We start from the raw sequence: 14,072 nt of genomic DNA, 5'->3' as shown, positions 1-14,072 counted from the left end.
GATAGTAACTGATAGACTCTTTTCACTAATATATCTATTATCACATATTTGCTAACTTTAATTTTTTTCACATTTTTTAAAGTACAGGGGATTATTTTGCAGAGAAAAATTTTAGTAAGGTTGAGGGAAACACGGTGACATGTAAGGGAGGGAAGTAGCATTATCATCTCAGAAATGTTAAAATGATTTCCAGAGACATAGGAGTTGCCATGTTCATACTTCCCATCAACCTAGTGACCTCTTCAAGAATGATTTCAAATTATAGTAATTTATTTTTAGGGCTTGATGTTTAAAAAAATACATAATGGTTAAAAACTTCCGTACATTTAGTAACACTTGGCTTGAAATTGTCTTCACTCACAACATTTGTATTATGAAAAGCCCTACATTTCTGGAGCTAAAATGAACCTGTGGCCAGGCTTGAACCTAGGCTTATTTTTCTCTATAGCAATGACATAGTTCACTGAGTCCCAAGGTGATTCTCTAATAAAAGTGAGGAAAAGACACAGATTTTAGACTCAACTAAATAAATAACTAAAACTAAAATAAATTTTAAATCTCCTTGGTGAGGTGGGGTGATGACTCATTCCCAGGGTAGAATTGGCGGTCTTCTTTCAGGGATGACTCAGCTGCCTTCACTCTCACTTTGCTCATTCTGATTCACTACGACCAAGGTAGGCAGAGGTGGGGCTTGATCAAGTCAGTCAGAGTACTGACTTTCAAAATTAGTTTATTCATTTATTTCTATATTTACTTATTCACTTGGGAAACTTTTGTTCAAACAAAATGTTAGTTGAATGTGTGTAATTAATGAAAGCTGTTCTAATTAACTCAGGATGGAGACCCAGAGCCTTCACCCATTTGCCTCCCACTTATTTCTGTCTTGTCACACCTATATTTATTCACATTTCACTTGCCTTAAGATAATGAAAAACCTATGCGAGTGGTGGATGATGAGGACTTGGTAGACCAGCATCTCATTGGTGAGCTGAGGAAAGAGTATGGAATGACCTATAATGACTTCTTCATGGTGCTCACAGATGTGGACCTTAGAGTCAAGGTATGGGTTTCTGTTTTAGATGATACAGTTCTATTCCTTTGAATACAACTCGGAATTTTTTGCCAATGAATCAATTAGACATACGAATAGGCACAGATTATTTTATAAGTGGAAAGGTTTGGAATGGTTCAGATATTCCACATCGCCCTATAGAATTTGTGCCTAGAAATGAAGTATATGGAAAGAGCTGGGTTGGATGGCCTCCTGTGGCCCAGCTGTTTGACTCAGACAAAATTCAGTGTCATCCATTCATCAGACACTGGTTGAATAGCTATGATGTGCCAGGCTCAAAGGATAAAAGGTGAAGAGTATTTGGCTTCTTCCTTCAGGAAAGCCAGATTTAACATGACCTACTCTGGAAGGGCCTGGAAGTTTACCTCCTGATCCAACATGGACAAGACAGCAGGGTTTTCTACCTACTTTCTTCCTATGCTTAGGGACAGAAGTTCTGAGCCATGAAAAACTGTGCCATGTAGTAACACTAATAATAATTATAATAGTACTATCAAAAATATCTAACTTTATTAAGTGTTTTCTGCATGCCAGGCACTCACGTCAACCGTTTACAATCCCTATCTCAAACCTCTGAGATAAATAACAAGTATTACCTTTATTTTACAGAAGAACAAAGAGAGACCCAGAATGATTAAGTTACTTGCCCAAGTTCACCCAATTAGCATTGGGCTTCATACCCATGCAGGTGGGCTCCAGCTTGCACGTCTTAATTATTCGGTACACCAATAGCATACCAGGCTTATGTGAAAATCATCAGGAAAAAGGTCACCTGGACTAACGGAATAGGAATAGCTGATCCAACCTGCAGTATTCTTCTGGATCTGGAGAGAGGACCTTTTATTAATCCATTCTTCACTTGTGTTGCCCCACCTCTAATGTGAGGGGCTGGACTAGATGGGCCCAAAGGTCTCTGCCAGCTTTCACATTTCACATTCCCACTGGGGGCAGAACTCCAAGCTATGTCCAGACTTCTCTCTAGTTTATGCTGCCTATGCTCATCCAGCCCTCAAATCCATCTTAGGTTGCTGTTGTAAGTCCAGACAGCTGTGATCCAGGAAACTGAATTGCATTATCTTGAAGCTGGATTCCAACTTTTTTCTGAGAATACGTATAGAAACATGACCTAATTTTAAGTGGCACTTGCTCAATAAAACAGTCTCTGGGAATCACAAAGGGTTTATGTGGATTCCTGATGACCACAGAACAGTCCTCCCTCTGGTGGAAAATTACCCTTATTGTTCAGGTCAGATACTCTTAACAGGTTATTCCATTCCTGTGTTGTTTATAGTATTTCTCACCTTCTCTTCAGTGGTGTAGTGAAGAGGAACCAGTTTAGTCCTAGAAATAGGGAAGCGAACCTAAAATATGTGTGATGAGGAAGGCACGGACCCTTTCCACTAAAAGGTATGCAAAAAATTCTCATAAAAGGTAAGGGACAGTTGTTTCATGGATTCTGAACCTCAAAACATCAACAGAGGTACTTTTGCAAAAGAGAGTTTAGTTTATAAATCAATGAACCCTCCAGGCTCTGATTTCTCCAGTGCTCTCTTGAATTCTCCCAGGCTTTCTATCCTCCAAACAGAGGGAGGAAACACCCTTATACACTATATGCTTTCTATTCGTTCTTAAACAGCAATACTATGAAGTGCCTATATCAATGAAGTCTGTGTTCGATTTGATCGATACATTCCAGTCCCGAATCAAAGACATGGAAAAGCAGAAGAAGGAGGGCATTGTTTGCAAGGAAGACAAGAAGCAGTCATTGGAGAACTTCCTATCCAGGTACCCCACCTTTGGAGTCCCTGAGGAGGCGGGTGGGAAGGTGTTCTGGGTGAGCTAATACAAAGGCTAAGGAAACACAAAGTAGACCTGTGTGCAGACCTTCCCTGGTGGAAGGTCTGTCTGCTTCATAGCCCTCTGGCCTGGGCTTAGTCTTTTGAAAGGGCTCTGGTCACAAGGTTGACTGGGGTCAGCTCCAAGATTGAATATTGATTTGGTGGTTTTGGATAGGTCTTTTCTCTCTTTATGGCTCCTATTTTGGCACAGAATAGAGAATTCTGACCTGGGAGGGTTCATTTATTCCATCAGTGAATTTAGAGGGCTTTGTATACAGCATTTTTATTTTACATATTTATTTATTAGGCCCTTCTGGTTCCAAACAGGATTTAGAACACTCTGCTTGATTTTCCACTTCCTTCTAACTGTGCAGAAAACAACAAAAGCCCCCTCTAGGACCTCAAAAGAAGAAATCCTCTTGACCCAGCTCCCTGATTCCCTGGGGAGTAGGGTTTATTGAAAGCCATTGTAGGAAAATTTCAATAAATACACAGAGAAGATTGATTTAAACAATTGCTCCACTTTCTCCCTTCTCCATCTCTTCCCCCATGTTGGATAAAAATTCTACAGGGCCTTTGGGGCCCTAGGAGGTACAAAGCGGCAGAAATTCCACTGACAACAAATAAAAGCACAGAGATCTCAGCGTAACATCTCCCCTCTGCACCCCCCACACCTAGCTGGACTGTGTGGCTAAGGGGCTCCAGAAATGGAGCAGCATTTACTTGGAGACTCATTAACTTGGAAGCTGTTAACTTCTTACTTGTGTTTATAGAGCATATTCTCCATATGTGAGTTGGAGAATCAAGGATTCTATGATTAGTAGATGAATAGATCATCTGAATTTCTCTAGATTCGGGAGGCTTGGGTCTCTTAAAAGAGAACTTCACAGTGTGAAAAGAGCATAGGACTTATTGTTCATCCAAATTTGGGGTCTGCAATTTACTAGCTATGTTGATTTCTCTATGTTTCTCAATTAACCTGCCTTAAAAATCTCACCCATAATGGAGAATATTAACAAGTAGCCCTGACTACATCCCAGGGTTGCTGGGATCACTTTTTTTTTTTTTTTTTTGATAGAGTGCGTGCACAGTAGCAGGGGGAGGGGCAGAGGGAAAGGGTGGGAGAAAATCTTAAGCAGGCTCTATGCCCAGCACAGAGCCCAATAGGGGGCTCCATCTCACGACCCTGAGATCATGACCTGAACCAAAATAGGCGGACACCTAACTGAGCCACCCAGGTGTCCCAAGAGATCACTTTTTGTATGCTTGCCTCTGTGCCAAACACTTCATCTTCCCTCCTGAGTTTAATCTTTACAACAATCCTAGGATCTGAATACTGTAAGTATTATTGTGTTGCAGATGGGACAACTGAGGCTAATGGAGATTAAATAACTGTCAACACTGAGCTAGTGTCAGCTCTAGGACTCGGTGGCCCCAGGAGAACTGAGCTCCCAAAGTCCACATTCTTACCTAATACTCCTTTTGAAAATATAATGTGAATTATTTTTAGTCTTGGAACCAGAAGCCCTGGGTTTGAAGCAAAGAGAGATATCCCTAAAACCACAGGATTTCAGAGCTGAAAGGAACCTGAGGTTCTTCTTCATTCAAATTTTCAGTGCAGTGCAAGCATCTGAATGGAGATGGAAGGGGCATGTCTTTAGAAGGATGTGAGGCTCAACTCAGTCTTCAGGCCACTCTCTTGGCTGAGAAAGGGCTCTACCACTCCACTGGACAGATGGCTCTTTGTCTAGTCTTGGGTGCACTGAAACATCAACTTCTGGTCCAAGGTCATCCCTCTCGATGGCACTGATGTAGAAGATTGATGATAAAAGCTTTCTGGTTCCCTTGAGGTGTTCTTTTTCCTTTTCCTTCCTTCCCCTGCTCTCCCCTCCCCTCCCTCGGACTGCCTGCTTGCCTTCCTTCCTTCTTTCCTTCCCTCCGTCCTTCCTTCCTTCCTTCCTTCCCCCCTTCCTTCCTTCCTTCTGGCAGATAAGATTCTTTAGAAGTTTACTTTTGATTTTCACAATTAGTGTTAAATATATCCAAGTTATAAATTTAAGACCGTAGCTCTCAAACTTTTAAGTTTGGCTTTTAAATCTTATTATTCTATTTATAACCTAGCAAATTTTAGCTATCACTTTTAATGGGCTTTGAATAATGTTTGATCTTGCTTGCAAACTCAATAATTAAACAATTTTATTATTTCAAACATTTTACATTTAATATGTATTTTTGAATTGTTTGAAATAAACGAATAAAACCTTGCTGAGTACTTAAATGATCCAGTAATCGTATAAATACAGTGAATCTAAAGTTTTCTCAGGGGGCACCTGGGTGGCTCAGTCGTTAAAGTATCTGCCTTCAGCTCAGGTCATGATCCCGGGATCCTGGGATCGAGCCTCGCATCGGGCTCCCTGCTCTGCGGGAAGCCTGCTTCTCCCTCTCCCACTCCCCTTTCTTGTGTTCCCTCTCTCGCTGTGTCTCTCTCTGTCAAATAAATAAATAAAATCTTTAAAAAAATAAAAAAAAATAAAGTCTTCTCAGATATTCTAGTACCTGCACACGATGTAAAACCACACATCTAAGCCAATTACTCAATTACACTTTATAATTTAAAGTTTCAAGGTTGTCATTTTATTAAGCCAAATTCTCTTAAGTTTCACAAGAACATAAATTATGTATATAAAGACCAGGGGGCGCCTGGGTGGCTCAGTTGGTTAAGCGACTGCCTTCGGCTCAGGTCATGATCCTGGAGTCCCGGGATCGAGTCCCGCATCGGGCTCCCTGCTCGGCAGGGAGTCTGCTTCTCCCTCTGACCCTCCTCCCTCTCATGCTCTCTGTCTCTCATTCTCTCTGTCTCAAATAAATAAATGAAATCTTTAAAAAAAAAAAAAAAAAAGAAGAGCAGGATCCTTCTTAGAAATATATATTATCACTATGATTCTTTGAAAACTTTCTCTTCTTAGTTCTAAATCTTCCAGGACTAAAAGATGCATACCTGCTGAACCAACCCTGTAAACTCAGGTTGCCCACGCTCTACAGCAGTTACCACCCAGTTCATTGTTGTTATTTATAGCCAAGGATTTGGGCCAGCTCTGGGACCTGCAGCTACAGACATTCCGAGAGATTTTTCTTACCATCCCCAGGCAGGCTGTCTTTTTTTTTTTTAAAGACTTTATTTATTTATTTGAGAGAGAATGAGATAGAGAGAGAGCATGAGAGGGGGGAGGGTCAGAAGGAGAAGCAGACTCCCTGCTGAGCAGGGAGCCCGATGCGGGACTCGATCCCGGGACTCCAGGATCATGACCTGAACCGAAGGCAGTCGCTTAACCAACTGAGCCACCCAGGCGCCCGGCAGGCTGTCTTTTTTATAATTACTGTGTCATGGGTTTCAAATCTTGACAGGGAAGGCTTGACATTATCTCAATTTTGATCACATACAAAGCTTGCTGTGCTCATTCCAGTTGATCACTGATCTGAATTTGGCATATCTTTGATTTTTAAGACTTGTATGCACATTTTTCATCTAAAGCCTTTTGTACTGGATAGGGCACTATGATATGTAAATGTATTTTCATTCGAATGTCAGAGGCTTATGGACTTTAATATTCAGTACTATGTCAGGAACATGCATCTGCTGTAGATACTCAGAATGGATATGATTATAATTTGGATGTCCTATAGGTGTGCATGATTTGTGGTCACAACTCATGAAATCACTGTGCTGATAATTATCATTGATCTTAAAAGTTAAAGTAGAATCGTGTATTACCTAAAGGCATGAATAAGACAGCCCTGAGTTTGATTCCTGGTTTCTCCATGTATTAGCTATGTGACCTTGGGCTGATTACTTAATTTCTCCGAGTTTTGGTTTTCTCATTTGCAAAATGAGGATAATGAGTGTATCTATTCTTAAGATTGTTGTGAAAGGTAAATTCAATACTAGAGGTAATGATGGGGGGTGGGGCTCCTGGGTGGTTCAGTCCATTAAGTGCCTGCCTTCAGCTCAGGTCATGATCCTAGGGTCCTGGGATGGAGCTCTGCATCTGATCCCCTGCTCTGCGGGGAGCCTGCTTCTCCCTCTCCCTCTGCCATTCCCCTTACTTGTGCTCTCTGGCTCTCTCTATCTCTCTGTCAAATGAATAAATAAAATCTTTTTATAAAATAAAAATAAAATAAAATAAAATAAAAATAAAGGTAATGATGGCACACAGCCCAGTACAAAGTAAGTCATCAACAAATGCTGGCTATTAGTAGTATTAGGACCAGTTATTCAGCTCCTAGTTAGAGAACTTTGTCGTGAAAGGAGAGGTAGGGGGAGATTTAGTAAACACCTCAGGATTGAAACCCAGGCAAAAAGAACTGAAAAAAAAAATTATTTTTTTTTTTAAATAGCAGTTCTATAAATAAATGAGTATCCAATCGGAATTTTCCTTCAAATTTGCTGAGTTGTTGGTGAGTCTATACAGCCTGGTTCCAGCTGACCAGATTCTGAAGCCAGTCTGGTCTTTAGTGACACTCATCTGGTTCAGGCTATAATTACATTCCTCTGAGACAGAAGCCCCAAAGAATGGGCAAATGCACACTAATTTGGGAATTCCAGTTAAGAGAAGCAAAAACACACACACATGCAGCTCACAGAATTTTTATTTACTGATAAGTTAAAGTGACAGGAGAACAATTTGTCCGAAATAAGGATGTGGGCCATGTTGACACCTCTTGTTACCCCTATGCAAGTTATTTCCTTCAGTGTCGAGAGCTGGAGCCTTGTATCTTAATGTGAAGGCCCGTGGGAGAAAGAATCATTACTTAGGGGAAATGACCTTTCCCTCGTTGTGTCTGCGACAGGGAGTCTCAGATCCTGTCCCTGTCCAATCAGGACAGCATTCAGTGGTGCACACAGGTAAACAAGCCAAAATATACCTCACCCAAAATAGCTCCTTCGAGGATACCCTGCAGCTCTGTGTGAGGCCAGGAGGCTGGCCTGGTTTGGATGCTGGCTGGGGGGCCAGTGCTGGGCTGGCCTGCGTCCTAAGGAAGCAGGGAGGGTGCAGGAGACCATGTTTGTGATCTGACAGCAGTCACTGTTCCCTTTCCCAGGAGATCTCGGACAGTTTCAGACGCTCCTCTCCCCTCCTCCATGCCAAATACATTCATCTCCCTATCCTCAGTGGAGGTTTTAGTTTTTCTTTCCCTTTGAAGAGAAACAAGCAGAGGAAGCAAATGTAATGTCACAGCAAGCAGTCCTTGGCAAGCCTTGCTATAGGCGTCCATTCAGAGGTTGTATTTCATCAGACTATCATTTTCTCTCATTCACCCAAACCACTATTCCCCCAAGAGGCCATTTTCTGTGGGGTTGAAAACTCTCATGTTCACTGTGAGGCTAGAACGAGCACAGGGAGAGAAGTCATGAATATAATCAACTGGCTTCCAGCTCAGCGAGTGCACTAACACCCCACTGTAGTCTGCACAGAAGGCAGAAAGCACAAGCCCTCCTCCAGTGCAAGTGGGATTGGAGACAACTCCATACTGTTAGCCCTTGGATGCATACCCTCTTTCCTTCCTATCTCCTGAGGGACCCCGGCTGCGTCAGCCACGCCTCAGGATCTCTGAGGGCGATAGACTAGGGAAGCCATTGGTACCACCTCTTTGATTTACTAGTTAGGCAAATTACTTCTCTTCTCTAAGCCCCACTTTGTCATCTGTAAAATGAAGACAATAGGCCGTGCCTTCACTGATCTCTAATGTTGTCAGTGTAGATGAATGTGTGCTATGAAATGATACACAAACATAAGGACTGAATCACTTAGCATTTGGCATTATGACCGACAAATGTCCGAGGCCCATTGATAGACAAAGTTCTACATCTAGAAGCCCACAAATCAAGCCACCATCTATATGCACGCCATCACATGGACAACTTACATGGATGGGTTTTAGTTTCATTCTTAGGTGTTATCATCTCTTTTGAGTAGAAGCTATTTTTGGTTCTAGAGATAAGGAAAAACTGAGACTTCAATGAACTCAGTGACATGCTCAAGGAACCCAAAAAGTTAGCAGTGATGAAACATGAACTCAGGTTATAAGACAAAAGCTCTTTCTACTACCCTACAGTGTTGGAGCAGAAACAGGTTTACCATACACGCTAAAATCCTAGGCTCTAGGTGTAGCCCCATCCCACTTCACAGGAGGACTCTGTAATGTTGATTCTTACTAATGATGGTAGGCTACATTTTAGAACTTGCATTTGCTTCTGGAAGAACCACCGGCTACCAAGAAAGATGCCTAGGGCTTTGTTTTACCAGGAACCCTCCCTGACCTCTTTGAGCCACTTCCCCATTTTCCTTCTTCCTGTCACTATCACCTACTTTAAATTTAGTTCTCTTTTTCTACTGTTTCCTGTCCATACATTCAATTCTTAACTCCCTCCAAGCCCTAGTGAACTCTATTAGAACTTGAGTTTTCTTCAGTTCCCTTCTGATTCCCTATTTCTGTGGCTACAATGTAACATACCATTTTGGCCAGTCTTCATGGCATCTGAGAGCTTTGTGTCTCCCCAAGTGACCCCTCCGGCATGGTGGCCAGGCTCATGCCTGATGCTTCATGCAAATGCTACAGTAGGCAGACCGTGAAGTTATAACAGAAAAAGTGCAAGAAATGTGGAAATGCAGTTTAATGGCTTTGAGGAACTATGAGATATTTCTAAGGGCCAGTGTTTTTCATTCTGGGCACAGGCAAACCCACCAGCCAAAGTGACTCCTCTTTCTTACACTAGCCTCTATTGTTTGAAGCAGTAATCATGCCTCCTGCTTGTTCCAGGTTCCGATGGAGGAGGCGGTTGCTGGTGATCTCTGCCCCTAATGATGAAGACTGGGCCTATTCACAGCAGCTCTCGGCTCTCAGTGGCCAGGCCTGCAATTTTGGTGAGTGGGAAGCCTCGTCATCACTGTTTTCCCATACCACTCTCTTTCTGGTCAATTCTAAAATGGAACATAGAAGCTTAGATCATCCAAATATTCCTCAGTCCAGACTGGAGATTCCCAGACACTTACTCAGTTGTACTGAGTATAAAGTTGCTTTCAGACTGGAGCCTTAGTCAACTGGAGTTTTTTTGTTTTTGTTTTTTTTTTTTCTCAATATTCTCCCCTCTGGGTTTCTTCACTGAAGTGTTTGAAAATACCTACTGTTTTACTTTGAGTGATCTGTATTATGTGTATTATGTGCCTTTTTTTTTTTTTTTAACTTGTCTCAACATCATAAAACTCAGGTATTATCATTTACTTAGGTAATACTTAGCTACAAACACTGGATCTTTCTCCATAGATTAAATGTCTTTTGTAAAACAGGAATGGCTTTGAGAAATAATATATTAATGGAAGCATACTGTACTATATTGCCATTCCCTTAAAAAGGATTTTGATCTATAATTGGGCACCAAAGACAGCACGATTTATTAAACAGAATCTTATTTTTAGGACAAGTAGGTCAAAGAGAAACATAATTTATTATTTATTTTTTATAGTGAATTGCTCAGTATTTTGAAGACTAACATTTGCTTTCTTTACCAAAATTATTATCCTAGTGGCCTATAGTATCATTTTGAATATGGACACATAGAATGGAAAATGCATAGTACATAGAACATTAAGTGCTAGGGTGAATGAAGGAGCTAAGGGCAGTTTCAAAAGTGGAATTCACAATTGAAATCTCATTTAAAATGCACTTCTACAGAGGAAGAATTTGACAGTCATGGGGTGGGGGGGTGGAGGTAGCTAGAAGCCACAGATTTTAAAAATTCCATTCCTAACTGGAACACAGGTGAATCAGCATTATTTTGATCCTTCTACTAGGAAGAAGAATCATTTGTTAGTTATAAAACTGTGCTTGATTTATAAAAAGATGGCCGTATAAGTTTTGTAAAGCATTAACAGAGCCTGGGGCCTTACTATGACCCAGTATCTTAAATTACAAATACATTTCAGTTTTAAGATGTAAAATAATAACTCAAAAGCAGGCAGAAAATAAGCTCATAACAGTAAGAACAACTAGAAAATTCATGAGTTTTTATGTATAGTCCTTATTATCAAAGTTAATAATTAAGACTTTATATCAATATAAAGGTGTTTTTTTTTTGTATTTTTAAGCATATTTTAAATTATTTGTAGCCACCAATGTTGCTAGGTAAGACAGAAGTTCTTAGAGAAGTTAATGGCCCTTCACAATAAGAATATCAATAAAATCATGCCTTGTTAATTTTCTAAAGACAGTTTTGGAACAGTTATTAAGTGGTGTTTCATTTAATCTCTGCACACAGAACCTAAATCACATTAGTGCAAGCAAACCCTTTTGTAATATACAGGAAATGTAAACAAGTCCTATTTTCTGGGAATAATTAAATTCAGGATCTTCCCTTTTGAAAACATGACTCAACAACGTGGAGAACAGAATGCTTCACTTCTCTGGGAGAAGAGCAAGACCACAAACTTTTTTTTTTGGAATAGCCTTTTGCTTGGATTTTAGCTCCTCCTTAAAACAGCCCCTGCCATGACAACCGTCAGTTTTCTCCTCTGAACAAAAAACTCCATCAATATTCATATTATTAGTCCCAAGTTATGACCCTGCCTAGGTTGGCATTTTGTCTAACACCATGAAATCTTGGTATGATGAACTGACAGCCCTCTTGTCCTCCAATGTTTTTTTCTCCTGAATCCCTTCCTGTGCACTTCATCCTCAAAAGAATTCCAACAAGCTACCAAGGCATGACCTTCTCTCCTTTCCTGAAACTTTAGCTGAATGCGGGAAGCACACTGTGCTTGCTTAAGTGCGTCTCCTTTGAATCCTCTAAATAAGTGATAAGAACCTGCCCTTTACACTGACAAACCTTTGTGCAAGAAAGCCAGAACTATTCCTTTAACAATCAAAACAGATGGGTTCTGCTGTCTTTTCTCCTAGATACAGTTGAATTATCCGTGTAAGCTGTTATAACCTCAGGCATGACTTTTTTCAGCACACAAATCAGCTCAGATCATCCCAGATATTTTAATGTTCCAATGGCTTCATTTTTGTTTTGTAATTTAATAGAACCACAGTTTAAGAGCAAATTCTTCTATTTCCATCTACAAACAAAACAAAACAAAACACCACATCTGACCCTGTTGTTAATCCTAAATCTACAATTGGTCTTTTTCGAGGTTTTAAAAGTATGTGATTATTATTTTTATAGCAAAATAATCCATCAGGTTATGTTCTATGTTCTTTTTAATGTAGAGATTTCTAATTGTCAGACATTGGCCTTTGGAGGTAAAATATGATTTACCAATTTTATGGTTTTCTTTTTTCTTTCAGGTCTGCGCCACATAACCATTCTGAAACTTTTAGGGGTTGGAGAGGAAGTTGGGGGAGTTTTAGAACTGTTCCCAATTAATGGTAAAGTGCTGTTATTTTAGAACATTATGACCTACTGTTAAGTTCAATTAAATTATATTAAACTGTATGCAAGCAGTGGGTGTACCTCTAACGTGAACACAGTTCACTGAACTCACCCCACCTTGTGCATGTGCATGCAAACGGGAAATAGAGTGCAATCACTATTATTGTTTTTAATATAAAATCATTCATAAGTGACTGTAAAAGTATCCATTTTTTTTAACTAGAATAATGCTTTTTGTCTGCATAGGACTTTATGATTTACAAAGCATTTTTATCTATGCCATCTCATTTAATTTCCACAATAATTTTAGGAAGCACCTGGGTCATATCTTACTGATTCCCTTTTAATACATGAGGATCAATACTGAAAGGCTCAGAGAAGCTGAAAGAAAATGACTAGTGACTCAAGTTTTCAGAAAGCAAATCAGTTCTTCCTTGCAAGATGAAGTTCTTCACAAGAGATAAAGTGCATAAACTCCCTGGCACACAAAGCATCAGCACCCTCCCCCTTCCCCTTCCCCTTTTCACTGACCATAATAGTTTAAATACATGTAATCTACATCTTGCATAATTGGTATTCTTCCCTTTGAAAATGAAATAAGCTTTCTGTTATACAAAAAAGTATCAAAAGGAAAGCCATATTTGCAAAGAAGTAACTAAGCTAATTGGAAATAAACTTAGAAATATAAACAATATAATCTCTGTTCGTGACAAACTTGAAAGAAGTTGATCTTGCCAGAATTAAATTAAAGGACTGGTTTTACATTTTGTAACATTCCTATAAAAGAGACATCACATGTCCTAAAGTTTGACACTAATAGTGTTGCAGAACATCAGGGACATTTAATTTCTAGTGGAAAAACCCAGCAACCTTCTTTAATTGGATTTTGAACCAAAGGACTCATGGGTACTTTCTCTATTCTCATAGTGATTTCTTCTCATTTTGATGTTTGCTCGAGGGCTGACTTCAATCCCCTAACAACAACTTTTCTAACCCTGTTCTAGGGAGTTCTGTTGTGGAGCGAGAAGACATACCAGCCCATTTGGTGAAAGACATCCGGAACTATTTTCAAGTGAGCCCAGAGTACTTCTCCATGCTTCTAGTTGGAAAAGATGGAAATGTCAAATCCTGGTATCCTTCCCCAATGTGGTCCATGGTGATTGTGTATGATTTAATTGATTCGATGCAACTAAGGAGACAGGAAATGGCCATTCAGCAGTCACTGGGGATGCGCTGCCCAGAAGATGAGTACGCAGGCTACGGTTACCATGGCTACCACCAAGGATACCAGGATGGTTACCAGGATGACTACCGTCATCATGAGAGTTACCACCATGGATATCCTTACTGAACAGAAACACGTAACCTTAGCCCCAGCCAGTTTCCCCTGCAGCTGTTAAAGCCACAAGTGGCCAGCTATGTAAGGAGTTTTTCCACACTGCCTACATCCCCTGGCTTTTTCTTTCTGTGTTCTTCCAAAATTAAATAAATAGCAAACTTTTGCCTACTCATGAGTTGTTATTGAAACCTTAAATCATAAAGATGTTTAAGAGAATTGTTTCTTTCTCTAACTGGAGGGGATCTGGTGCTGAGTGGATATTTCCCTCTTCTTATATGATAGCCATTATTTAGAACACAAAATTCTATGTAAAAGTATTTATACCTCTCATTTATTTTTTAAAAAGTATTCATTGGTAAGTAAAACTATGATTGTTAAAGAAAATTAAAGATC

General features: G+C 40.1%; 1 protein-coding gene across 1 annotated transcript in view; it reads left to right on the top strand.

Annotated features, from left to right (window-relative positions):
• The window catches only part of CCDC80 (coiled-coil domain containing 80), a 35,838-nt gene extending 21,991 nt beyond the window's left edge, over positions 1-13,847 (top strand). The window contains exons 4-8 of the mRNA XM_021692465.2: positions 924-1,060; positions 2,709-2,857; positions 9,730-9,833; positions 12,256-12,336; positions 13,345-13,847. Coding sequence (XP_021548140.1) covers positions 924-1,060; positions 2,709-2,857; positions 9,730-9,833; positions 12,256-12,336; positions 13,345-13,691 — 818 coding nt within the window. The 3' untranslated portion in view covers positions 13,692-13,847. The remainder of the gene's footprint in view (positions 1-923; positions 1,061-2,708; positions 2,858-9,729; positions 9,834-12,255; positions 12,337-13,344) is intronic.
• Positions 13,848-14,072: the final 225 nt, after the last annotated feature.

The sequence above is a fragment of the Neomonachus schauinslandi genome, chromosome 1, assembly GCF_002201575.2.
Source record: "Neomonachus schauinslandi chromosome 1, ASM220157v2, whole genome shotgun sequence".
Classification (NCBI taxonomy): domain Eukaryota; kingdom Metazoa; phylum Chordata; class Mammalia; order Carnivora; family Phocidae; genus Neomonachus; species Neomonachus schauinslandi.
Note: the sequence above shows the minus strand (reverse complement) of the source record. Positions and strands in the feature narration are given on the sequence as shown.